We start from the raw sequence: 27311 nt of genomic DNA, 5'->3' as shown, positions 1-27311 counted from the left end.
GTTTGTAAAGTTTTTGTTAAGGAAGTTCTGTATAAGGTAAAAGCAATTTAACTTTTTTTAAGGGTAAAACGAAACGATTGACCTATTTTTCCAAAGAAGAATTTAGTCTTTGTTGCTGGCCATTTGATTTGAGAACCACCCTGTAAAGCACATCTTTTCTAAATAACCTTGTGCATGTCATTCGGAAAAGACAGCGAGTGACAAGAAGCGAAGAAAAAAATACACACATCACACCCCCAAAGTATCGTCTGAGATTTGAGGACATTTATTGCTAGAGTAAACGTAAAACAGAAAAGATTTACATCTAGGCAAATACAGAATTCAAAGTGCAAAGTACACCCTGCGCCAAGGCAAATAGGAATTGCTGCTCGCACGTTCCAGCGTTCGTCATCGGATTTCCATTATCGACTGTTCCGCGTACCTTGTAGCGTGAAAGAGAGCTACCATTGCAGCATTCCAACAGCAGTGGTGGAGGAGAAAGGACTTCAGCACAGCAATTATCCACGGTATCGGCGGTACGGGCCTGGTGCGGTGATACGGTAATGTCCGGCCATCAATACGTACCGAACCCAGCGAACCTGTTCACGGACGATGACGACATTGACGATGAGATGTTCCTCCGGAACACCCCCCGTCGTGGCGTAAGTAGAAGATGGAAGAAAACAAAGGAGCTGAGTCAATGCATGGCAGCAACAGTGTGTCATTATCGAATGTTGCTTACTCATTGATAGTGCTGATAAATACAATTTCCCTGTTGTTGCTTCGTTTTTAGGACGCTTATCTACCCGGCGAGGACAAGTACGGAGTGTCGAAGGTGAGCGGGACGGCGTACACCCGTCCAGATGTGCTCGGACCGACGGTCGGTTTTGACGTGTCCGGTGGGCTTGCGTACGCTGGGAGCAGTGGAAGCGGGGGTGGCGGAAGTGTCATTAGCGTGGGACCAGGCGGGTACGTGATGGACATGCCGGCGGCAGCAGCGTACGGCGGCTATGGTGGCGGTGTTCCTAGTAAACCTTTGGCGTACGGCAGCTCGGGAACCGTGTACTCCAGCCTCGGTCCCGATTCGGCCGGTGCCGTGGACGATGAGATTGCACTGCAGCGGCAAACTTTCGAGCAGAGGCGCCGAGAGCTGGAGGAAAGCACGCTCCTTACGTCCCAGCGGTGCCTGGGGGTTTTGCGCGAGACGGAGCAGGTAGGCATTGCGACGGCCGAGGAACTGCACCGGCAGCGGGAGCAGCTGGAAAAGACCAAGAAGCAGCTGGACGAAATCAACAACTCGCTCCGGTTCAGCCAGAAGCATCTGAACAGCTTGAAAAGTGTTTTCGGTGGGCTGAAGAACTATCTCTCGGGGCGAATGGTGGCGGGAGCAGGCGGTGGCGCTGGCAGCAGCGGCGGGCCCGCTGCAGGTGGCGTCGTGGCGCAAGGTGGAATACCCCGTCAGAACATATCATCCCCGACGCCAACGGAAGAAGATGATCTCTATCCGAACCCGCAGGACTATCGCATCGCGGATCCGTACTGGACGGCGGATCAGTCCCCGGTGCCGCCGCCGTCGCAAGTTTCCGGGGACTATCAGCACCATCATCCTCACCATCCACACCACCACTCACAGCAGCATCTGCGTCAGCAGCAACAGCAGCAACAGCAGCAGCAGCAGCAACAGTTAGCAAATGGCAGCGGCGGAGGCTTCAGCCATCAGCTGGACCAAAACCTGGATGAAATGCGAGGTAATCTGTCGCGCCTGAAGAATTTGGCTTTGGATTTGAATCAGGAAATCGACAGCCAGAACGATCTGATCGACGACATCTCGGATCGGGTGGAGGATGTGGACGTCAAGATCGGCAAGCAGAACAAGGACATGAACCGACTGTTGCGGAAGTAATCGGAACCACATCGTATGTGAGTTTAATTTTTGCTTGTGAAATGATCGACCACCCGAGAGGAGATTTTGGGAGCTGATCGTTCAAATTTAATTGTTGAAAAAGGGCTACTAGATGTGTATTCTGTGTACAGTATTTTCATCGGAAGTGCAATCGCATCTACAGCAAAAAATGAACAAACGGAAGGAACTGTACGGATCTGAGTTTGCCATGAGGTAACGACGGTGACGGGATGAAATTGTTATTGTTGCCAACGTTGCTACAGGTATCGGACGTAATTTGAAGGGTAGAAGAAAAGATGGCTGTTATGTTTTCCTAGGGTGATGTTTGCTTTTTTATTACGTTTTTTTAGTAGAATCATCTCGAACGATGTCGGAATGTTTAAATTTAAGTTAAGATTTAAGTTCCTAGTTTCTTACTCCTATGTCTCGTAGAGCACTTCTCGTGCACGGTGCATCTTAGGCACGAATTTTTTCGACCACTTAGCGATAGGGAGAGAAGAAGACCATAAAAAATGAAGAAGAAAGGAAAACTAACGAACAAAAAACAAAAGACGTTACAAGTATATTCTAATCATATTGCATGAAAATTATACACAACAAAATATATCTACATCGCAAGAAAAAAAACCAAAAAACCAAACAAATGGCAACGTAAAATCCATACGAATATTTTACTATCTTGATAGATGTAAATAATCAGCTGGTGTTGGGGAGCGGGGAGGCCACCAGGGTAGAAAAACAGGAAGGAACAAACGAGAATTGAAGCCGAATGAAGGTTCAACTACAGAAAGCTACATCGTCATATGCCAACGATTTGACTGCGGAACTGACCATGCTGTTCGAGTTTCTGACCCTCTCCTTTACAGAACGCTCTTGTCTAACTCCTGCGACGAACGGAAGATCGTACAGAATGTTACAAAAGCGCCGTACACCGATCAACCCGTTGGTTAACTCCGTTCTAAATGTGCTGGAAACCTAAGAAATAGCCACTGTCTGACTCACTAGAATGCAGATGCTTATATACGAATGATCCAATTATCCTACTAAATAGAAGAGCAACAGCGTGAATTCCAGCCACTCTTTCCAATCTCTTTTCTACACCACAATAAAAACAAATGAGAATAGACGAGAGAAACAAAAAAAATACACAACCACACGATGATAATATTGTTAGATAATCCGATTGAAATGGTAATGATAGATGAGAAATGAAGTAAAATAAAATAAAGTGTAAAACAATACAAACAGAAAAATATTACAAAGTAAAATTTACACGGACGGAATTAGATAGAATGCAACAGCTGACACAGGTGTCGGCACTTTAGCTTTAGCCAGAATCAGGTTGAAAAAGAAGCAAACACACAAAGTAATGCATCACAAAGTATCACTCAACAAATCATATACAAAACAAATAAATTAATAAATGAAAAAACAAATCATATATTTGTAAGGGTGCGTAGTTGATCGTCATAAAAGGGTGTTCGAACACCGGAGCGAACACCGGAAGCCATGACACGAAGCAACCGAATGGAATCAGTTGGTAATCATGGGTGGGAAGCAGGCCAGCAGAAGCGCAGAAACGTTCGGCAAGGGCAACGCTCAACTAATACCACTCATCCCTCAACACTGGATTGTTTAGCAATAATTATTACAATTATTACGATTATTATTACCGGGTACCGGGTGGCCGAGACAGAGGGCGTAAAGGCACGAACGGGAAAAGAAAACATCGTTTACCGATATATTTGAATAAAGGAGAAACCGTTACAATTTAGCCAGAGGAGAAATTCACACTTACGGTGTTGTGTGTTTTGATTTAGTGTGGAATAGTGGGGATTACATAATTTTCAATTTACTAACCGTTCGCAGGAAACAACAAATATTTAAATTGAATTTTTAGCAAACATATGTTGGTCTCGGAAATATTTATGTTTATCAGCCGCTCTAAACAAAATACAAAATTTCAATTATTTTACGAGGGCTAGAAGAAATTGCTTGAGTTTAGGAAATACTTTGTAGTTTTTACATCTTTCCATAAGGGCTTTTTCAGAAAAATACGTAAAAGAGATGCTACTCTTCAGCAAACTACTTTGCAGTATCGTTTTGTTTGAATTTCCTGAGAATAAGATTATCTTAAGTATGGTTTTCTTATGTAAATCATTCAATTAATTCAACAAATAATCCGCAAGTTGAATTTGCACGCATGATATCACGTATTGGGATTCGGATTCGAAGATCCGGATCTAGAACCGGATTTGAATAGACAAATTCGAATCCCTACAAAGATTTGATTTACCCACCACTAGCATGATAAGTGTTCGGCGTTACACAGCGTTACGTTGCGCAGTGTGGGATGCAAAATAGATTTTGGACGTTGCTCTATTCGATTTTGAGTTAATACTAAGTACATAATTTATGGAATTTTTGTGAAATAGCGCATGGTGGGGTCAGTAATCTTTATGGAGTCAAAATATCCTGCAGGACAAGCGATTTCCATGCATTCGGAAATTATGAGTGGCAAAACTTCTAGTGGCTTCTAGTTTTGCCAGGCTACTTCTGCTTAACTTATTCTATCGAGCGACTTATGAAAAATTCATATGCCCACAAATTTAAATTTTATTAGTTTGACTAATCTGATTATTGGTCTAATTTTATCTTAGCTGATACTGAAGTTGTTAGCTAAGGTTTCGAAAAATAAATTTGTTTCATGTATTATTTAAAAGTATGGAGACGATTTCTTGAATTTTGTATTCCTCAATGAAATGTTTCTTTACGAATTCTGTTTTGCATAATATGACAAGCTCCAAACAAGAATCATATTAAACCATCAGAACATCAACCGATCGTACGTGTGCTTGTCTCAGATTTTTCAGCTTAACCCGGTTTAATGTTGTCCCTTCTCGTTTACGATGTTGACTTTTTCCTCGGCAGTTTCTTTTTTTTCTTCTAACGAGACCATTCCCGTATCCCAACGCTCTGTTGCCGAATGCGGCCATTCTTCGGCTCACGAGCTGTCTGTTTAATAATTTCATGGTTGTGATCTTTTGATTAATTGAGCACAATTATCACCGGCATTCGAGTGTTGCCCAGTTCTTTTCTTTTTTGCTGGTCCCGAATGATTCCTTCTGAGCCTTGCTTCGTTTCGTTAGGATTCCGATTCGTGGTTGGCTTGGCGTAGCTTCCGTTCGGATACGCATATGGATGACTTTTCTTCCTTCTCCGCCTTCCGTCTCCACCTTTTCCAGAGGTGGCCATATGGAAAAATTGAGCTCACGGCGAGGTTGACTTTACGCCCACGGTTGCGTGTCACTTGCTACGTCTTCATTCTGTGTTCACCTGCTCTCCCTCTCTCTCTCCATTCATACTTATATCTTTATCCAATTTTTCCCCATTTTCGGTTATGCTTCCGGTGGAAATGGCCAATGTGGAACGTAATTTTACGCACATGTGCGCCTCGGGTCACCGCCCGACGTGGATGATCTGTTGCTGGCGACATCGTCGGGTCCCAGTTCAACGCGCGCGCTTCGATGGGATTCCTTCCGCTGCCGCTGCTGCTGCTGATGACGATGATGATGATGGTGCTGATGATGCTGTGTCGTTGCTGACGGGGCATGTAATTGACAGTAAGCGCGAAGCAAAGCGACGAAATATTCCCTAGTAACTTAATTTCATAGATCCATAGATCGCGCAGTTACGCAGGTGGAGGGAAATTGGAAATGAAGCGCTGAGAGTATGACCGTTTTCCGACGAAATGTCAAATTTTCTCATCAGCGATGAAATATGAACCGCAACGAGGACGAGGAAAATTCCACCGACACCGACTTTTTCTTCCCTCGTAAATTCTTTGATGTGGTTCCGTTTCGGTTATGAATTGTCGTTAGAGATTTATATCGGTGTTTTTTTTCGTTGCTCGCAATCCGAAACAAATTGAAGACTCTTGTTAATGTGCTCTGTTACCGTCGAGCACGTGTAATTATGATTTGTCGTCCGTTTGTTTTCCCCATTCCTCCATAGTTTATCTATCCTTTCTTGAAAATTAAACTCCCTGAGAAGGATATTTTGAAAATGGGTCAAAAAAGAAGCTTTAAAAGAGACATAGAGGGAAAAATTAACTTCTTCACCGTAGATTGGAGTTTGATTGAGATCAATTGATTTCATCTTTTTACATCGTAAAATGAAGAATATACAGGTTATACTTTTCTACATGGTTAAAATGTTTTCTTCTGAAGTTATTTGATATTTTTTGAATGAATTTATTGTTGACGTTGTTTTACATCCCTTACCCCAATCAAAAACCGTTAACATTACCATTTACTTTAAGTTCTACACTGCGTCTGCTTAGCGAATGTGCAACTTTTGTTCACGAGAAGAGTTATTTTAAAGTTAAAATCTCCACCAGCTTGAAGTGGATGACTTTTAGACGTAAACCTCTTGGACAAATAAGGAAATAATCCCCATATCTATATTGTCTGATCGGGATCAAGTCGGTCCAAGCAATGATTTTCCCTTCGAGTAAGCAAGGTTTAAAACATCTGTAATTTTTTCAATCAATTTCAATCTGTTGACACCTTTGCTTGTGTCTGTAACTTTTTTTGGACAAGAAGAAGCAAAGGTAAAATTGATCCCCCTAATTTCCCTTTGGAACAGGTTAACAATTACATTACCAAGAAATTTAAAATGATGGGCAAAGAAAACACTACTAACAATGGTATAAAGGAAAAACCCTACTAACGAACGAAAACGCTTTTAGGACGAATCGGTTTGCTCCGTAATTCCTTAATTGTAGGTTGCACGAACCATTACCAGACTTTGAAGGGAAGGACTTTTTTCAACCGGCCGACAAGCTCGACTCGAGTAGCAAAGTAGAGATAAATAAGACAAAATGGCAGCTCGTTGTTTGTAGACGCGTTGTTTTCCTTACTTGTAACTTTTTTCCCGTTTCAGCTCGCTCTTCATTCCTCTGCCAGTGAATTATGCAAATTTCTGCATTCACAAATTTGTGTTCACCTTCCGCTCTTCCATCCGAAGCCGAAGTCCTGGTGATATCCCTCCAGCCGGTCCCCTCCCAGCCGGCCGACCCACAGCGCGAGTGTGCACACATTAGCGATTATTAATTGGTATTTAAACGGAACGATTTAGACATGCCGAAACGGCTCTTTTAATGACTCTTTTCCATCCTTCTCTAGCTCGCTATCGTCCTTTTTCCCCGTTTCACTCGCACCCACGGAAACTGCGACTGAGCTTTTACTCGGTTAAATTTCCTCCTCGATAAAGCTGAACCCGGTTATGTTTGGCGAGCTTTAACTGTGTTCTCACATTTTCAGTTGATTTTCGTCCTGTGACTGTGGGAAGGGGCTGAGGGTGTTGTTGTTCCGTTTTCCGAAGCCGTTGTCGCGCACTTTAATGTGTTTGAATGTTCTGTATTAAATTAAAGTGTTCTGCACGCTTTTCCCATGGCAGAGAATGGTCTCGTTTGTTTTGTTTTTTTTTTTTTTGATAGATTTCAATCTACAAACGATCTTATCCAATGTTGTGTGAGATTGAATGGCTTTATCTGCTTTCGTTTTAGTTGCAGTGTTTTTGTTTTGTACTGTTCGGGTTATTTCAAATGCCGTGTAATTATTTAACTTTCAAATTGAGTTGTTTGTTTGTTTGTTGCGTTTAAGAAATATCCTTTCATGTTCCTTAGCTTTTATAAACACATTACGCATACACTTTATTTAAAACTAGCATCGGAATGTTTAAGCGATCCGGTGTAAAACAACTTATTAAAAGGAATTTTTACTTAAACTGTATAGAATTGGTTAAATTTATCATATATTAAAAGGCGATTACAACTCCCCCACCGTATTATGTAGTGCAGTAATATACTTAATTAGTAATTTTTATGTCCGGTACGCACCAGAACGACCCCCTCTCTTTAATAGCCGTTACGAATGGTTGTCGTACCAATGTCCATGTCCTTTCGCATCCGAATGCCGACAAATATTTTATGAAGCTTTAAGCGCCATCCCTGTCGTCACATTTAAAATGCACACTGGTCGTCTGGGCTCGGGGTGTTGATATTTGGTGCTTACGTGAAATGGGCAATAAAGAAGGACACTACAATGGGCTACACGAAGTAGCAAAGTAAATCTGCTTCCCCTCGGAACGTATCGATTTCCAGTGTTTCCCGCTTTCGGATCAAACCCATTTATATACTCCGTTTTTCCACTTAACTGGCGGCGAATAATCGGCCGGCCTTTTCAAGGGCACCCCGTACGAAACGACCGAACAACAATTCATTCACAATAAAAATCACACACACACACACACTCACACAACGTGCAACTTTGCCCGGCAACAGACAGGACAAAGCGGCGTCTGGGGCCGGCTGTTGGAAAGAAACTTTTCCCATCGCCCACGGTCCAAGAAAAGTGTGTCGCCAGCGCCACGGCTTCGGGCTCGTTGGGTCATAAATAATCGAAAATACGCAATAATTAATGCATCATCCTTAAATTGCACACGCATTCGTCGTCGTCGTCGTGTTCGTCGTAGACGGCGTCGTTGTCGTTTTTGCCACCAAAAGAAAAAGGAACACCCAAAACACCACCAACTGGAGCGATCTGTCTCTGGGAGGAAAAGTTTCCACAGTCCGGAACGGCTGTGCTGAATGGCTTTGGGGGATGGAAAACTCGGCCGAAGGAACTTTTTCCCGCCCCCCCACGATGTTTGGGAAAAACGAAGGAAAAGGAAGAATCGCTGGGTTGGAAAATCAAAGTTCACTGGATCAATGGTGTTTGTGTTTGCTTGCGCCGGACCTTTTTTCCCGACCCATACGAGCCCGTCCTTGTATGTGTGCCTATGATTCCTCTTTTACGGTTCCTCTCAAGTCCACCATTGAGGGGAGTGAAAAAATAAATAAACAAACTGTCCCCATCAGGCACATCCGGTACCGGAGCACCCCCCGTTGGAGGTGTTGGAAAAGGAAAAACCGTAAACCGAAAGAGGAAAATCTATTTCCCTGGCGTGTGCAACAGCTGCTGGGGGTTTCGAGAAAAAGCTAGTAAGGAAGCTCTTTAAAGTTGGACTGTTTGCGGCGCTCGCAGTAAATTAGTTTGTGACTCGCAGGACCAATTTTGTTCAGTTTCGCGACGACATTCGCATCTGCTTTTGTGTGCCATTGGGAAACTGGGCGTGTGTTGGTGTCGGTGGCGTTGGTGTGAGTGACCAACACACTGAACGGAGCGCTTCGATTGGTTCACCAAAACGGCAATTACCGTTTGGGAATCGGTAAATTACCGATTGAAACGGGTTTCGCACGTGCGAAGGACACCGAATCGGTAACGCGATCGTTCACCAATGGCGGAGGCGGAGTTAGTGCACGTTCTCTTTCCCCCGCAGATGGTGTACCTGCTCTCGCACGCTTTTCGAAGGCCGAGAGCCAATCAAATGCCTCGCAACACAGGGTGGCGACCGGACTCTCTGATGTTGCCCTGTGTCACCCTGTAGCTCCCGGTGCGCCGCTGTCGGGATGTCGGAACGGCCAGCAATGTGTCAGTCGACGTTCGTTCACTGTTCAATGCGGTTCGGTGTAGGTAGTGGAGCGTACGGAAGAGCGTGAGATTGCGTGTGAGCGGGTGTGTGCGGTTCTTCGATCTCGTCTTCGAGATCGTCTCGATTTTCCAACGTCAGTGGCCCTTGCGGTGGAGTGGTAGAAGGGGCAAACAAACACAGCGCCTCTGGTTCGGTAACATTTTGGCTTTATTTTCCTGCTCCTGCTGGCCAGTTTTCCGGGCATTGTTTTTCGCGTCTGGTGATTTTGGTGTGCGTCAAATAAAAGGGAAAACCCCGCGAAAGGAGGTTCCGGTGACGTGCCAGTGATAAGAGGAAAGCTGCTCCTTTCCGGGAAAGCTGTGTCTGATGTGGGTGGTTTGTTCCTTTTAACGAAGTTTTGCTTGGAAATCCGGAGAAAAGGAGGATGATCTTCACGCAGGCATCACGAAACAGATCGACAGTAAAACGACGAAACAACACCATCGCTTAGTTTTCCCGGCGCCGATCGGCAAGTGCAGTTCGATTTTCTTTCCCGAGCCGACGGGTTACGTTGCGTGCCTCCCATGGTTTGTGTCTCACAGAATGTGACCAGTTTGTGTGTGATGAAATAAAATCTGAGGAAGAAGAGTGAAAAGAAACAAGTGTGCCATCGGAAAAAAACACCATCGAGGGCAATGTAAACCGAGGAAGTAACAAAGGATAACAGAGTTGAAATCATTATTCGGTGAAAAAATGTCTCTCGTGGAAATGGAAAAATAGTTTACGCGGAAAAGAAGAGTTGAAGCAAACAAGCAACGTGGTGAGAAGTAAGGAAAACCTGGAAAAGGTGATCGAAAGGCTGAAACGCCCAAGGACCTCCTCAGGGTAGGTCGTGGTGGTCGGCTTCTGAGTCGGTGCTTGAGTGACCACGTGCGTTGAACGTAAACACACACACATACTCACGCACGCACAGCACCGTCTTCCGGCGACGGCGTACGGGGAAAAGCCGGGGACGAGTCACGCGGTGCGACGGCGTGACGGCGGGACGAGACGGATCGAGGCTTCGGCGCGGTCAGTGAAAACGGATTTCAAAATTTTAACGGAAACCACCAAAACGCCCCCACGGGCAGTCGCGCTGGCGTCCTTTCTCGGGGACAGTTTCGCAGCAATCGGTGCCCGGGCACCGCCGGCGAAGGACCTGATGGCGTTCGGTTCGGTACTGCAGCACAATCAGCACAATATCGGTTCGTTCTGGTTTTATCACTCCCTCTAATTTGCTTCCCAATGTTAGTTATCTAATGTAAACTACCTCAAATCAAGTGATCAGATGTCGTTCGGTGGAATACTTTTCATTCACTGTAGGATAATTTAAAATGTAAAATTAACGTCTTCATATTGCAATAATAAAGTGTTAGAAAAACGTTTTAAGTAACCATGAAAAAGAAATCCTTCTATTATGCATCACAAACCACTATTGATTAATCTTTTATACTAAACACAATGTTCTAAATGTTTCTTCACTTGAACTTCTTCATCAATTATTAATATGAGTTGGAGGATGAAGCAGGATGTTACAAGAGATGATAAAAGGTATCAGAATCAAAATCAAAAGAGGAAACAAGGTTTGAATTTCTTAAAAGTTGAAACATAATCGCTCAGAATTTAAACCTCAAATGTTAAGGAAGTGATCTTAAAACATAAACATTATAACTACAAATATATTTGTTTCGCCTTTACACTTACTTTGACACATAAATAGTCACCCGTCGTTAAAATTAGGAAGTTTTGAAGCAAAGTTAAATACTTTAACTTAAAAACAATGAGAAAGAGTGACATTTCTATACATTTTTCTTCTTTTAAATTGGTTAACTACCAAAGGAAACTCTATGGTGTGGAGGTGAAGTTCAAGTAAAATTAATGATAACATTACTTCTGAGCTGTAAACTTGATAATTTTTTTTTAGTAGGAATCATTGTACTGTTTTTCGATGATTGAATTCAGAAAAGAAACATTTTTCGTTTCTTTTACTGTGACGGATTCCTATTTCTATTTAAAAAATTATAAATAGTATAGGCTTCAGTTAAGTGTTTATCACTGACATCGTGTGAAAAATAGGTCACTTTTGCAAATAGTGAATCGAATAATCCCCTACCAAATTGAAAACACCATATCAAAACTAAGATAGTTCGTTTCGGAAATGCTCTTAATAGATAGTGTTTGATTATTTATCACCCTGAGGGTAATGGAAGCACTAATTGAAGTGATGGTTATGGCATAAAACAAAAACCGGCTCCCAAAGTTGTGTCCTTCCAAAAACCCGACCGCCTTGTCCAATTACCTGGATGCAAACGTTGATGGATCCGCCAACGGAACGGACAACAACAACACACGGACAGTACAAACAGTACGCTCGATTAGATCGGAAACATCCCGTCCGAAGCCCGCGATGGTACGGGTTGGACACGGCGTCTTCGAAAGTGATAACGATAGTCATTTGCTTGTGCAATGTCTCGGAATGAAATGTATGTCCGAAGGATTGTCCTTTGCGTTGCTCCGCTCCCGAGTCCTAAGTAAACGGAACGCAATGAGTCGGAAGGAGGACGATTTGCAACGTAAACGCAAATCAAGACTAGGGATACGGTAATTAGCATATCTAATTTGAAATGAAGGGCCTTTGAGCATTTCGGACATTATTTTAGCATGTTTTCATTTGGTGATTTTGTGGAAGTAGTTAGTAAAAATTACTCCAGACATTTCGGCTGAGGGAATTCGGCAATGCTTGGATGACGGAAGCTGTGGCCATCTTTCGGTTCATTCAAAGAGTACGTTTCGCAATTGTTATTCCAAAGAACACAGCGCCATTTTCTCACCACGGATGCAATATTCGCACGCCATAGGCCACCGTGTTGTCGTATCGGATTTCGAGGTGCTTGGCAAAACAAACCGCACGTCAACGAGGGACACGAGAAGGATCAAATCAACACCAGCACATCAAAAAACCGCCGCTTTTTCCCTACCAAAATTCACCGGCAAAGGGGATCGTTTTCCTTACCCGACACCATCCGAAGGGCCACTTTCCGAATCCGAGTGGCTGTAAAAACAACCTGGTGCGCTTCCTTTGGCACCGCTTCCGAGGCCCCTTTGGTAGCTGTAAGTACGGATTCCGGTAACCGATATCGTCGTCCTGGAAAAACAAGCCGGGTAACCCGGCCACCGAAGGAAACACATTCCCGTGCGGCATTTGATGTGCGCAAATCCGTAACGCATGTGTGAAAATGCACGTTTTTTCCCGTGGTGTGTATAACGTACGGTCACGAGGGAAAACAATCTCCTCGAAAGTCCGCCAATCGGGGCGCGCACGCTGAAACATGATCCTTTTGTGGTTCCGTGCTTTTTTTGGCGGGATGCGCAAATCGAAACGGGAAGGTCCTTGGCGGAGGACCGCACGACGGGAGGGAAAGAGTGAGAGAAAAAAAAATAGAGGGGAAAACGAGAAGGCCCGAACAGCAATTGGCGATCGCATTTGTGGCTTGTCAAAACAAAAGTCAAAATTGCGTTGCCTGATGACGGTTGGCAGCTTTTCGGTGGTTTGTTTTGCTGTGGACACGGATTCGGCTGATCTTTATATTCCCTCGGTTCAGCATCGGACTGGCTCCATGTGTCTTTTTTTTCCTAAATCGCATTATTTTGATTGCGTATGCCCTGGTACTAAGTAAATACTGTTGCCTTTAAGGTAGGGTTTTCAGTTCACATACCTTTCTTGTTTTAAAATAAGTCTATGAACCGTTTCTGGTAGAAAAGTCCAAACAAATCATTCCAACGGGGATGGTATTTTGTTGTTAAAAGATAAAAAAACCATAGGAAAAGCAAAACTACAAAGGAAGGCATTTAAAAGATACTGTAGGTAGAAGTAAATAAAGCTTAGTATACTACTAATTTCCTAACCACAGAAATATGTCACTTGTAAACTAATTTTCTAATAGTAACATTAGTGCAGGAAAAATAAGTCATGACAAAGTATAAGCAAAAAAATAATCGGCTTTTGAAACAAACTAGTAAAACATATTTAACACAAACTGAAAAGGACACTAAAAAAGTGTTTAATAAAATCACCAACCTATCATAAATGTCTTTAAAATAAGAATATCAAGTTTTATCAAAGTGGTTTAACCGTAATACAAATTCGCATGATAATAACCGTATTTAGAAGTGAAGAAATGATCAAGAAAAAAATATATGACCATTTGGCAACATTACAGAATTGGTTTTATTTTATAATTTGGCTATGATGTAAACAAAAAATTTCGATCTGTTGTAAGGTTGACAAAATATTACGAATAGGCTAGTTGCTGTTTAATATAACAAGAGAATTTGTCCTTAAAAATTACACAGAGCATCTATTCTTCTACTTCATTGTTCTTTTAAACTTCATCTTTTTTACAACTTCGTAAATACCATTGACTAACTATTCCAATATTTAGTGTTACGCGTTTCTGGAATACGTAAGAAGACGAAAATTGGATCCTGGCGAAAGGAAATTCATTTAAAAATGTTAAACCCAAACAGTAACAATTTTAGTTTAGGTTAGAAATCAAGTAGGTGAAAATTGAAGATGAAAAATTGAAGCAAAAGGCTTTAAGTATCATTTACCAAACCAGGAAAGTTGTTAGTAAATCTTAGAAACGTAAAAAACCCACCTGTTTTTATTTTTTTATGAAACATCATAGGAAACTTTAAAAACACCCCTATTGACAGCGTAATAATTTTGCATTAGTATTCATTCGTCCTTCCCCGAAAGGAAATGAAATAAATTGCTTGCATGTGATGTGCAACAAGAAGTTATTAATGGGACTTCCGATGGTCGTCCTACGAAAGCGTCCCCCGCGTCCCGATGTGTCCCATTTCACCGTTTTTCGTTCCCCTTCCCCCAACGCAGGTCGCGGCGAGCCACCGTCCGGACTGGGCGATCCGTGCGCCGGCTGCAACAAGCCGATCCTGGACAAGTTCCTGCTGAACGTGCTGGAGCGGGGCTGGCATGCGGCGTGCGTCCGGTGCTGCGAGTGTCACCAACCGCTGGCGGACAAATGCTTCAGCCGGGAGTCGAAGCTGTACTGCCGGAACGACTTCTTCAGGTGAGTGAGGGGAGCTGGGTAAAGCTGATCGATCGAGTCGCGGACGGGAGCGCCCCGGGGGGGCCCCGAGAGGGCGGCTACCGGAAGGCGCAAAATCATGGTTTTCGGGGCACCCCGAATTCAGCTCGGGGAGTGGCCGCCGAGTGGTGCAGGGCTATGATTTACATACAATAACCGCCATTTAAACGGTAGGCAAAACAGACCCGCCCGACTTCGGGGCGTCATAGCCGCGAGGCTGGAGGGAAGCGAACGCACGAAAATAAATGAAAAAATAAACGAAATTTATGCGAACCGAACGGGCTTAAAGCCACGAGAAGGTGGAGGTGGAAAATTGGCCTTCTTTTCGGGCCTTGTTTTGGTTCCAGCCAACACTCGAAAAAGCTACGCGAGAAAATAAAAGAATTATAATTATCATCTCGCGTTGTTGATGATGGTGGAGGGGTTTTTCCGTCGGCAAATTTATCTTTTCTCATCCCTTTTTACTTTTCGGGTGGTAGAGGGAAACAAAAGTGAGAGAAGAATGGAAAAATGGGAAAGAAAATCGTGCTCCAAAGCATGATAGTGGAAGTAGTTTGAAGATCTCTTTTGTAGAAGCTCGAAACGCACTGTGTGTGTTCGTTGTGATCGAAGGAGGCGTCCTTTGAAGAAAAACACCGAAAAAACAAAAGCCCCATCTCCGGTTTGTGCCCTCGGTAACCTCGGGGAAAAGTGCCCCAAACCACGAAAGTGCACCGAAAGCCGGTAACGCCTCGATTTCGTTGCGTTACAACCCATTTATATTCGCTGATTTTTACCCGGTTTTTTTTCCCATCGAAATTGTCTCAAATTGATCCTTGCGGACATATTTAGTCCCGGTGAAGACCCACCCGGTGCAGACGGGCCATTTTGAGTCCCTTTAACTCAACCTCCCCCCCTCGGTTTTGCCTTTTCGTTGGGAGATCCCGGTTCCGAGATTGATCGTCTTCCGGCTGCTGCACCCGCTTCTGCCTCCGGCTGATTGTTTTCTGTGAGTTTGAGTTTCGGGTGCGTCCTGACACAACTCAACTCTCCATCACGGAGGTGTTTTGGCTCGGAGGAACCCGGACCCGGCGGTGGACAAGATTCATTGGGTGCGATTTTTCTTCCACTCTCGACGAGGAGAGGAGTTCAATCATCAGTCTCGTTTTCGTCCTCCGCAACGAATGGAGTTTGTTGGAGTGGAGGCTTCCTCTGCGCTGCGTTCAATTTGGTGGCGAGCAAATGCGGCAGCAAACATTACTACACTCCACGGCCGGAGGTCACATTCAATCATCGTCTTTCCACCCGGGTATCCTCCCGTGAGCCTTGGAAAGTGATCGATAGACGGACGGGGAGACCGTTCATCCTCCTCCACTGATGAGCGACCATTGTTGCGACGGAAGGATCACTTGCGAACAGTTTTTTGGTAGAGGCAGCTTCCTTCAAACCTTCGATCATTTGGTTTTGTTTTGAATAATTCGATTACAGCTCCTTGCGGCCGTTTTTTTGGCAAGAGTTAAAGGTTCGAGTACCAAAAGTACAGCAGGGGGTCAATTGGTGTTAACCCTTCCCCGGCCGACATTTTAAGCCAAATTGGACCAGAGATTGGTCGGGAGATAATTTTTTAATGAAATCTGAACAGCTCGAGTCTTATCAGTCGGGCGTTCCTTGAACGGCACAATTAACAGGATTGTTAGATTTGTTTCTTTCCTTTTCTCCTTAATCAGGCAATTTATATTATCTATTTTATTTTTAATTTAGGGTTTTACTGAAATTAACTGAGAACAGTTTTTAATGTTAGGCTGTGAATGTTTTTTACTTGTATCTAGTAAAACTCACAATTGAATAGGCTGAGAGAAACCAAAAGGTCAAAAATGTTTGATATCAGGTTTCAGGTTCTTCACTCACAAACAGAAATAAAACTACTGGTATTTTGTTCAGTTTTATATATTTTTTACGGCTTTCGAAAACCTTTAATGTTCCTTCATCTTCAATACACTTTTCGCTATCACAGACTTCTCAAAACTGGAGAATAACTATTATATGTCATATGAATAATTTTGAGGATTGGCTTTAAAGCCGGCGGAGCCACCTTTATATCATTCTTTTAGAGAATATACGGCGGAACTTGAAAAGAGTAATTTGAATAATAGAAAAGTTTCCATTAAGTGGAACTTTCTGTTAGAAATGGTAATTTTTTCTTGCAGAATTGCAGAAAAATGATTAATTCGATTTCTCAAGAATCGATTTTTAGATATTCTAGAACTTTTATCTTAAGTTTTCAAAGTTGAAGGCTCACCAAATTTAGTTTGTTTTTCATAACAATAAGAACAAATTACGCGATAAACTCGATTGAAAACTATCGGTAATAAAGTATTAGATGGTTTAAGACTAAAACATGACTTAAACCAGATGCTGTTCTTAGTTTAGACGTTGTACAAAATAAAAAAAACGAACAGCTGTTGGATAATGATAGCAAACGGATAATTTTGGCAGAAATATGAAAACATTTTCGCTAAACTTAGTAGAAGTCTGCAAAACAAAAATGAACGGTCATAAAAATGGCCAACTTAAGCCCAAAAGAAGAATGATGGCCACCGTGGGTAATCTTTGCGAAGAACTTTTCCAGTAACTCGCCTGTATTCACCTGAAGACAGGTATTGATGGTCGATGCTATATTTTCCCATACACTAACATTGTTCTCATTCTCTCGCTCTCTTTCTCTCTCTCCCTTCTCTCCTTCTGTCACTTTTAGGCGCTACGGTACGAAGTGCAGCGGGTGCGGGCAGGGCATTGCGCCATCGGATCTGGTGCGGAAGCCGCGCGACAAGGTGTTCCACCTGAACTGCTTCACGTGCTGCATTTGCCGGAAGCAGATCAGCACCGGCGAGCAGCTGTACGTGCTGGACGACAATAAGTTCATCTGCAAGGACGACTACATCCTCGGCAAAGGACCCCACCCGATGACAGGTATGTGTCACTTTCTCCGTGGGAGGTGGGGGGAAAGATGAGGGACAGGGATAAGGATTGAGCCGTATCTGAAGAAATCCATCTTGACGTTTGTTGTTGAGAAAATCGATTTTCCGTCGACGCCGACGCCACGGGGCGAACAAAAGTTGGGAAAAGTTCCCGCAAGTGGACACGGCGAGAGGGTGGTTTGGGGAAGGCTCAAGAACACACACACACACACATATACATAAACGTGCTCGAAAACAACGTGCGCTCCATTTTGGGGTTTTTCGTTGTGTCGCATGCTCGACCCGTCCTTCGAGAGACTCCATCTTGCAAAACCATGCGCTCCGCTTTTCCGTACGGTTTTCCGCGTGTTGGTTGGCTGGCGCCGCCCGAAGGGGGAGGGTAGGGGAGCACGCGTCCGGTCGCGGCTTTCCTCATGTGGGAGCATGCGCACCGAAGCGGTGGAAACCGGGCGCTCTCGTTCGTTCCCATCTCGTGTGGGTGGAAAAGCGTCTGGAAAATGGAGCAGTAACGTGTCTTCCGTCTCGTTTTCGTTCTCTTACTTGCGCCAACCGGTCTTTCCCCCCAAACACGTACTTTTCCATGGAAGCCGTAGTCTTCTTTTTATTCTTCCCACCATCCACCGTACACATTGCTTTTGTATTGGTGCGAGAATTGAGTTTTCATCCCGTAACACTGACTTCTTTTGACTTTTTTTCTTACCAGAATTCGTTTCCTTTTTCACAAGAAGATGTACCCGGCCATGATGGTGAAAACGTGCATATTTTCATTTGTTTTTTTCCTGTTAGTGTTTCGTTTTCGTTTTGTCGACGGGAAAAATTGATCCAAAGATCCGACCTTTGATGGAAAAGGCAGCCCGAATGGGAAATTTCCTCGCTTGGTCGGTAATCACGTTCTTTATGGATGACATTTTGGTTTTCCGTCCCCCCCAACAAAAGCGTGGTTTTGATGTGCTTGTCGTTCTTTCTCGTTTTTCCTTTTAAGACAACATTTACACTGATGAAGAAAAAGTCAAGGATTTCAGAGTAAATTTATTTGTTCTTGGCAATAAGAAATGCTCTATTAACTGTAACTAAGTTGACGTCTGTTAACAATTTGTTTGTTGTCTTTTTATGAAGTTTATGTGTTCCCTCTCACTGAAAATTAAAGTTTAGTTTCTATATTCGATATATTTTTGTTGTTAAATAATAGTATTGTTTGTAGAAAAACCTTTTAAACTAAACAGTTCAAATTGATTAATCTTCCATGAATCGTTAGTTTCCTTAGTGTATTTCGTGCAAAGATAAAGTAGAAAAGTTTTCGGATTTAAAAATCCTTTAAATGTTGTACCGTTTCAATTGTCGTATGTTTTACTTTGAACGAAATTGCATTCCCACCATGTTAGAAGAGGTAAACTTTCGGTCCATATCTTACGCTCGCAAGACACCCGACCCCGATGGTGCAGCATTGCAGCCGGGGAAGACATTTTTATGAATTCGGTTCCCCACAGCATCCGCGGATGGCCACCGGGACCGGCACTTAATGGTGCCGTGGAAATGGAAATTTTCTGTCAATAAACAACGCTTCGAAGCATCGTTACTGTACAGTGGGAGGAGGGAGGGGAGGAGGGTGGGTGGCAAGGTATCACCAGTAACGGCTGCATCATAGCTTTTTCTGCACACGATTCGAAACCGGCGTCGTTATGCTGGGCCATTTTTCTCGCAGGAACGCGTCGGGACGGCTTTCGGGGGGAAACATTTCGGCGATAAATTATGTATGCGGAAATGTGTGAGTGCCTGTGTGCGTTTGTATGGCTGGCATGCCACGCTAGGTGGCCGTGGAAAGCATAAAGGCCGCGGACACCGCAGGATACATGGAAGGCAGCCTGGTGGAAAGCAAGAAGGAAAAGGCAAAACACAGTCCAAGCCGCGAGGAAATGGCAGGCAACAATTCTTCTTTTCGTTTGCAATAAATCGATATACAACATTATCGAAGTGCGCGCTTCCTCCCGCCCGTGGTTTTCCTCGCCTCGCGCGATCAGGTGCGAGAAAAAAAAAGTACGGATTTCCGAGGCCACGAACGGGAAACCGGGAACCGAGGAAAACCGGCGAGTGGAACCCAGCGTAAGCTTATGTTTATGAAATAGCCCATATTTCAGTGTGCGAGTATTTTATGCGAATCGTTCGTTGCGTTGGTTTCGTTTTTTGTTTTTGTTTCCTTCTCCCAGTGTGTGAAATTTATTTCACAAACCGACCTCCAGTGCCCGTTTTCCTCCCCCTTTTCCGGTTGGAGCTGTGTCCGCGAAAAGCGCTTTTTTAATGTTTTCCACGTTTTTAACGCGCGTCAAACATCGTGTCGGACAATCCGGGACTTCTAGCCGGGGCGTCGGGTTTTGCTTCTTCCCGATGTTGGCACATTTCGCAAAACCACTGCGCGCGCGCTTGCGTGTGTGTGTGTGCATGTGCATCTTCTTCAGGACCAGCACGTGGAATGCAAATATATTCTTCGGGAAAAGCTTAAAATGGTAATGAGTACAGGGTAATTCAACCACACGAATTGGGAAAAAACCGGGGAGAAGAAACAACATCGTCAAAATAAATGCTGACACGAACCAGGCGGTCGGGCCGGGAGGGAGGATTAGCATATTTAAAGCATAATTTATGCTTCTTTTCAACGGTGTGGTCAAACGCGCCAACTCTGGACATGGGGGAAAAGGTTCACATATACTAAAGAGAAAGAGAAAGAGAGAGGTTTTTGAGGAAAAGAGGAAGGAAGTAAGGGAGGAGGGGGGAGGGGTTGAAGATGGGTGGATTGTTGTTGTTGTCGCGCTTGTCGTTTGCATGTTCGCTACACCGCGCGTTCATATGAGTGTGTGACTTGCATTGTTTTCTTTTCCTTATTCAATGGCGTTTTCCCTCCCCATCGTCGTGCTTTTCACACACCCCACACACCACCCTCCTGAGAGAAGGCTCCCGTCCCGTTTTTATTGTTGCCGCAGGGTGGCTATGTTGTTGTCACTTTAGGCTCCAATCGCGCTCTTCGTTTGTTGGAGTGCGGGCTTGCGAGTGTTTGTCCCGGGCCCTTTTTTCTGCGACAAATGAGTTAAGTGTGGGTTTTTGTTATCCTGTGAGTCCTTTTGTGTGTAGGTGCGGGCGCGCGTCGGATGCCGACAGCGTGTGGACAATAAATCCTTACGCACAATTGTGCGGTACAATTTATCGGTTTCTGTGCATTTGATTTTGCTTTTTATCGCACCCATTTCGGATTCTTTTATTCGTGCTCTGTTCGCGTTTGTTCGCGAAACGGTTAAGGGTTTTTTGTTTGTGAAAAATGGAAGCAAATATTAGAAGGATATCAAACGTTAATCCTTTTATTGCCCAACCGGTCGGATTTAAATCGGATCGCCATATTTCAAGGGCCAGTTAAAGCGAAGTCCTCCCTTTTGGAAGGTTCCACAAATGGATTTAGTTTACGAGGGCATGATTATTTCAGCGAATTCATACGAAAAGAAATAATGAGGAACGAGGCAACAACATCCAGCAGGTCCTTGCAGGTTTATGACTCTATGCTTCCACGATCGGTGCAGTTTCCATGGGTTTTTGAATGTTTTTATTTTTATATGTTCTCCGAATCGAGACTTTGGCGAGTTTTTAGGCTTTGGTATTTTTTTTTCGGTGGTTCTGAGTTTTGCCGTTCCGTTAAACGAGGTTCGTTTTGGTGGCAATTCAATGCAACATAGGTTTTTTTTTATCTTTTCCTCCCTATCTCGTCAACGTGATGCACATGGAACTTGTTTCTGGAGCTTTTTGGTTTCGCGCTTCGCGTTTCGTTAACTTGTGAGCATATTTTAGATGAGAATGCCAAATTTTTACTCAATTCCCGACTCGGAACGATTCTTGCGAACCATCGGAAGCGAAACGTGACGAAGTTTGGAAGAGATAAGGAAAGGGGAGACGGGTGTGCGGGGAGGTTCGAAAAAAGATAAACCAAGGCGAAACCCAAAACGCAGCAGGGGAGCCTCGGCGTGGATTTGGTGATTAGTTTTGTTTATACATTGTTAATGAATGTAACGTTCCGTTTCGTAAGGGGGAGAAGTAATGGAGTGAAAAAAAACCAAAGACAGCAAGAAAAACGCACAAAGTGGTAAAAAATCGAAGCACAAACCCTCCCCCCAAGCGATGGGTTCAATCATCACCACACGGCTCCCTCCCCCCATCCCCTTGAACTGAACTCGTTAAATGAAAAATGAGCGAAAAACGAACCATTACGCCACCACGTGCTATTTTCGCGTTCCCTTTTTTCGGTACGATTTGGTATTGTTTTTGTTTTTTTGGATGTTTTTTCGCCAAAAAAGGGTTAATTTTGGCAACTTTTTGCCCCTTCTGGAATGCACTCGCGCGCTTTGAAGTGTTACGAATGCATTCGAAGAATTTATGTTATTTTAAACGTTTGATGTTTTGGGATTGGTTCGGGTTTTTTTTTGTCTCGGCTTTCAATGTGTTAGCCAATTTGTTTGGAATCTTATCTGGGATAGAATTTAATGTAGATGACTTGTAGGTGTGAGTTGGCCGGCATAGACATTTTTTGTTTTGCACAAATCCTTGTTATAATCCTCCTCTTTATCACATATCATGAAATAAATTCAGAACAAGAAATTGATTCATCTCCGATGGTTTTACATTTTTTTAGCATTTAGAAATTACTTTTAAGTTTAAATTTGTTTTCTATAGCCTTCCAATGATTATACAAATTTTATGAAATATTTTAAATTGAGCTTGGTTTGGTTTAAAAAGACTTAATTAAAAAAGGTTTAGCCTCAAATAAATTAATTTAGATTTCGTTTTATCCCTTCTTGAAAATCATAACTTTATTCGAATCGTTGACTCTTTTTGTTAGAAAATGTAAATTTTAATGTGGAAACCATTCGATTCAACTTAGTGAAAACTTAGTTTTAAACTAAACTTTGGTTTCTTGCATTTCCTCGATTGTAAACATGTGTTTTCTGTTTGGCGACTTCTTTCGGCCAAAAAACAACCTGCCAACCGTGACTAAAGCAATGAAATGAATATCCTAGATTATCATTACCGTTGAAAAAACAATACCTGCCCCTTCGGGAAACCTCCGGGAACGACATTTGCTAACCGAAAGCTGCCTTCGCTTAGGTAAAGCCTTGCTTCCCGGTGGTATCGTGTCGTTTTATTAGCTTAAGGCCCGGATTGCCATTTGCATATTGGATATTGTGTCGTTAAGGCGTCCGGCAAATGCGATCATCCATCCCGGATTGATTTTCCTTTCGCGAGGCCTTTCAGGTTGTGTCGTTTCCTTTTATTTTCCGTAAAAGAACCAGGAATTCGTACTGGGGAAGGGAACAAAGCGTTCGTCAAATTGGCAAAGTGACAAATAAACCTCGTTATTTCCGCAAAAACCCCAAAGAAGTAAGCCGTTTTCGGAACGATTGTCTAACACGTCGCTCGGATACGATTTCGGAAGCAGAATTAGGATGGAAAAGGAAGGTCCAGTACGGAGGGCTAAGCAAACACATCAGCAAACGTTCGGAATCGTTTGACCGATCGGAGAGAAGGGAAACGAAAAACAACGATACCATTTTCCACTGGCCATCAGGACCCGCGCTCCCGATCGTCGACGGAAAGCTAACCAGATTTACATGTGTAAATCTCCGCCAAGACCCAAGGGAAAGGAAAGCCGCCCGAAGGAAAACCTTCGGTGTAGGTGACACAAACGTCTGTTCACACGCTTGCCAAATCCCGGTGGCTAGCTCGGTAATCCAAACCGGGCCGGGATTCCGATACTTTTATCCGTTTAGCATTAGGATCGGCTTTTTCTATTGGCTTTCGGCCGAACCTTGGCAGATTCCGATCCGGGGAGACTTTCTGCTCCGAAAACCGATCGCAACTGACCCTTACCTTTTTGCATCTGCGATGTTCATCGTCCAATTGGCCACTGCTCATTTTTCCCAATTTCGTTTTCCCTTTCTTTCGCCGCACGAAAATCCGCGCCACTGTAAGCGTTCCTTGATCTTTTCCGTTTTCTCCTTCCCATTGTCACCGTCTTGCTTCTCATTCACACTTTCCCTTCGGGGAGGAAGCAAAGGATACCTGCTTCACCCGGCAGAGCCCTTGCTACGTACAGTTTGTCACCATTTTGACTGGGGTTTTCCTTCTTTAGATCCAGCTTTCATTCATTGTCATACGCAGAAGGCTGCTCAACTTCTCGTTCCTTGTTTCTTTTGCATATTGGATGCGTTACTACTTCTCTTTCCATCGGTTGGATTAGCAAACCATGGTTGCTTTGTTATTTTTTCCTCATCGCAGCTTTCCATCCACCTTTTTTTTACCTTCGCAACCGGATCATCTCCTGCTGATCTCATTTCGCATTAGCGAAACGTCAGGCTAATATACTTTTCCTTCTTTTTTCTGCTTGTTCCTGCGCTGCATTCAGTCGCACGCCAATGCCCCCGGGTCTGGCAGGTACGCGGGGGAAAAGGTGGAAAACTCCCTGCCGGCCACACGCACGAATGACTTTCGCCCGGCCCACACGATGCCTGTCCCGAAGCGAAAGTCGATAAGCCACTACCCCAAATGTGCTTAGCGTGTTGATCCCTTTACCGGAGCGGTGGACTCACCGGGAGGGAAGGAGGCAGGCGAGGGGGTTTTTCTTGCGCCCGTGCACCTGCATCCATCCCGGGGTCCCTTGGTCCGATTAGAGGAATGTTTATGCGAGCATTTAGCATACATTATGGACGGTTGCAAGCGTCAACCGTGTTTACCTTCCGACCAAAAGTTCATTAAAATAATCTTCGTTGCCGTTCGGTCGGTAACTTATTTTGGATAGAAGTATTACTTTTCCCATGTGGTAACCTATTTAACGCTTACATAATGGAACCATGTTAATTTTTAGATAAATTTAATTTGAAACTTCATTTTTCAATTGAATTATAATTAAAGTACTTAAAACTTGACAAACATTGCTGTTTGTTTTGATGCAACTGTAATTAACTTTCTTGAAAAGAAAATTCTGTAATCGTTTCCTTTTCAATTATACTTCGTTTGTAGCTAGTGAGAATCAAATTAAAACATTTGGTTTGTTTTCATATTTCACTGCAGCTAATTTGTGTTTTCTTATTCAAGCTGCAAACGATAAAGAGCTACATAAAATGCAACTGTAGCTAGCAGTGCGGTACAACAAAAAAAAAATAGAAAATCAAGGTTGAGGCGGGTCCTTTTGAAGATGTGAAATCGTGTTGCTCTTTCAAATAAAAAGAAAAAAAAAACCCACTGAAATGTAAAGGAAGGAAGGAAAAAGACATGAAAAACCAAACCCACCGAGGAAAAACATCCACGCTTCGTAGGAAAACTTGGTTGACTATTTCACGCTCCGCTCATATTACTTCACCTCTTCGGTTCGGTACGGATGAAATGCGAGTGGTTTTCTAATCTTTCTTTCATGTTCTTACACTGCGCCGGTACTGAGGTTCGCGGTTTCAAAGTGCTTTTTCCGCGTGCGGCGGGAAGTGACGATTCGCCACGCCACCGCTTATCATCCGAGGCCCGGGTGTGTGTGTGTGTGGTCTAGGCGGCAACATTAAGCAAGTGAAAAATGCCACCCAGAAGAACGTGGAACATCCTGCACTGAACGTTGCACGGTGGTCAATGCTATGGCCAGCGAGAAAGGGACAAAGGAAGGCTTTCATATTTTTTTATACTTCAAGTAGGAAAATATAAAATACACCTTAGTGTTTATTATTTTGAAGCTCAAACTAAATTGTTCGTAAGCGATGTAAAGTAAACGGCTTAAACATTTTAGTCATGAAATAATGTTTATGAGGATTGAGTATTCCTCGATACCCACTGTGCACATCTCGATGCCCACTGTGCACAAGAGGTTGGCATATTTTCTATGAAAAGTGCACGGCTCCACGAACCGCATAATCGATATACAATCTACATGAGGCGGCAAACGTAGACCACCGGAGAAGAAGTTTTGATATTTTTTTTACTCCTGTTCAGTTTTGCTTTCCTCTGGTTTGCCCTTGCGCTCGTGTGACATTCAGCTAGCTTCAGTTTTCCCTTTTCCAAAGCCACCGTGCACACGAGTTTATGACGCCCTCTCATCCCGTTCCGGGAGAAGTCACACATCGCACGCGCACCATCGCTCTGCTACGGGTGTGAAGATTAGCCATAAACTATTCTCGAACCCCTCCCCATCGGTTTTCCTTCGTTTCCCGGCCGCGTCACGGCGGATGGCAGCGGGAGATAAGACGTTTCCCCAGCCGTCGCTGCTCGGACGCTCATCGAAAGCGAATCAAATGCGCATTGGAAGCTCGTGGATCTTTCTTATCTCGTGCAGCCACAGATCACCGCATGCATGCGCTCATCCCACTCCACTCTCCCCCTCTCATGGACCAACATCGGAAAAGAAACCACCCGGCATGCCCCGGGAAAATGTACCGTTCGGTTCGGTGACCGACTCTGCCGAACCGACCTCCACGTTGCGCAGTTTTGCCGGGAATGCAATTGGCGTGTTGGAAGTTTATTTCGTCACCGACGTCAGCGTCTTCCAAAAGAAAACATGTACCTTTCCCGCTCAGGATTCGACGGATTTGTGCAGATTCGTTTTGGCCATAAGCCGCTTTCGTTCGGGCTTGAGCGACACTGTCACCGAGAGATATGGGAATGGAAAAGCATACACCCCGTGAGGGTGTGTGTGTGTGTGTGTTTTACTATTCCTTCGTCTTCGACCGCCGGCCTTAATCCATCCGTCATTTCATGGACATTTGGGACATGGTGCAATCATATCCGTCATGGGTGGAAGACGTGCCTTTACTGGAGGCTTCTTACTTTACGGTTTTTTTATGGGTAATATTAAGATTCTGTACAGACGTCGTACTGTTCGATGGATTGATTAGAGGGCCACTAAATAGTAGGAGAATGTAAAATAGAAATTTCTAGGACAAGTGAAGGGATAGTGTAACCCCAATACGTTTCTTTTCTACTGGTGTGCAATTTTTATCCAACTTCAAGCTCTGAAAGAGTGGATGAATATTTATAGTTGAAATTAAATGTTTGAAAGCTTACAGTTGAATACCATGCATCCCATGGATGGGTTGATTGGAAGGCAAATCAAAGGAAAGAGAATGTAAAATAGAAATTGACGAAGTTCTTTTTTAGGACAAGTGAAGGGATAATATTTTCCCTACAAATTCATTTGCGAATGGTGTGAAATTTCAAAATTTGAAAGGAAAGATGAGTGTTCTTAACATGAACAACCATGACGATGTTAACCTTACCTAATGTGGGACTCTAAATGTACAGTTGTCTGTGAAAAAACGTATTGTTCAGTACCTTTTTGTTGTTTTTACGGTTATTATATAGATAGTATTTAGTGTTCAAATGATTCATGTTAGATACCGTGGTCAAATGTGTTGATTGAGAAGATACAATATGAGAGGAGAATGTAAAATAGAAATCTCTGGAGTTCTTTTCTGGGACAAGTGAAGGGATAGAGTAATCTCCTCTAGGTGTGAAATGATTATTTTACTTATAGATTTTAGAAAGGTGGTTGAGCGAGCTTACTTTGAAGAAAGATGATAGTTTTAAACTTCCGCAGTATGAGACTCTAGATGAATAGTTGTGAGAATACATTGGAGGCCAGAAATAATTTTATGATGAGGAATTATACCAGAGTAGATAAAGATTCATGGTCTGGATGAAAGGGAAACATTAGGTATAGTCTAAATAGATAAAGACTATTTATCGATTTAACAATTGTCCATGGGAAATGTCTATGCCTTTAAAATAAAAACAGTATCG

General features: G+C 43.5%; 2 protein-coding genes across 2 annotated transcripts in view; both read left to right on the top strand.

Moving 5' to 3' along the window:
- Positions 1 to 219: 219 nt before the first annotated feature.
- LOC131289695 (synaptosomal-associated protein 29) lies at positions 220 to 2522 on the top strand. Its single transcript, XM_058318994.1, has 2 exons — positions 220 to 641; positions 773 to 2522. Exons 1-2 carry the CDS (start codon positions 543 to 545, stop codon positions 1880 to 1882), a joined length of 1209 nt encoding a protein of 402 aa, XP_058174977.1. The 5' UTR covers positions 220 to 542; the 3' UTR covers positions 1883 to 2522.
- An 8076-nt stretch (positions 2523 to 10598) lies between these two features.
- Positions 10599 to 27311, top strand: part of LOC131288270 (LIM/homeobox protein Lhx5) — a 38111-nt gene continuing 21398 nt past the window's right edge. The window contains exons 1-3 of the mRNA XM_058317390.1: positions 10599 to 10641; positions 14334 to 14529; positions 17282 to 17496. Coding sequence (XP_058173373.1) covers positions 10599 to 10641; positions 14334 to 14529; positions 17282 to 17496 — 454 coding nt within the window. The remainder of the gene's footprint in view (positions 10642 to 14333; positions 14530 to 17281; positions 17497 to 27311) is intronic.

The sequence above is a fragment of the Anopheles ziemanni genome, chromosome 3 (assembly GCF_943734765.1).
Source record: "Anopheles ziemanni chromosome 3, idAnoZiCoDA_A2_x.2, whole genome shotgun sequence".
Lineage (NCBI taxonomy): Eukaryota > Metazoa > Arthropoda > Insecta > Diptera > Culicidae > Anopheles > Anopheles ziemanni.
The sequence above is the reverse complement of the archived record's forward strand: the minus strand, read 5'-3'. Positions and strand labels throughout refer to the sequence as shown.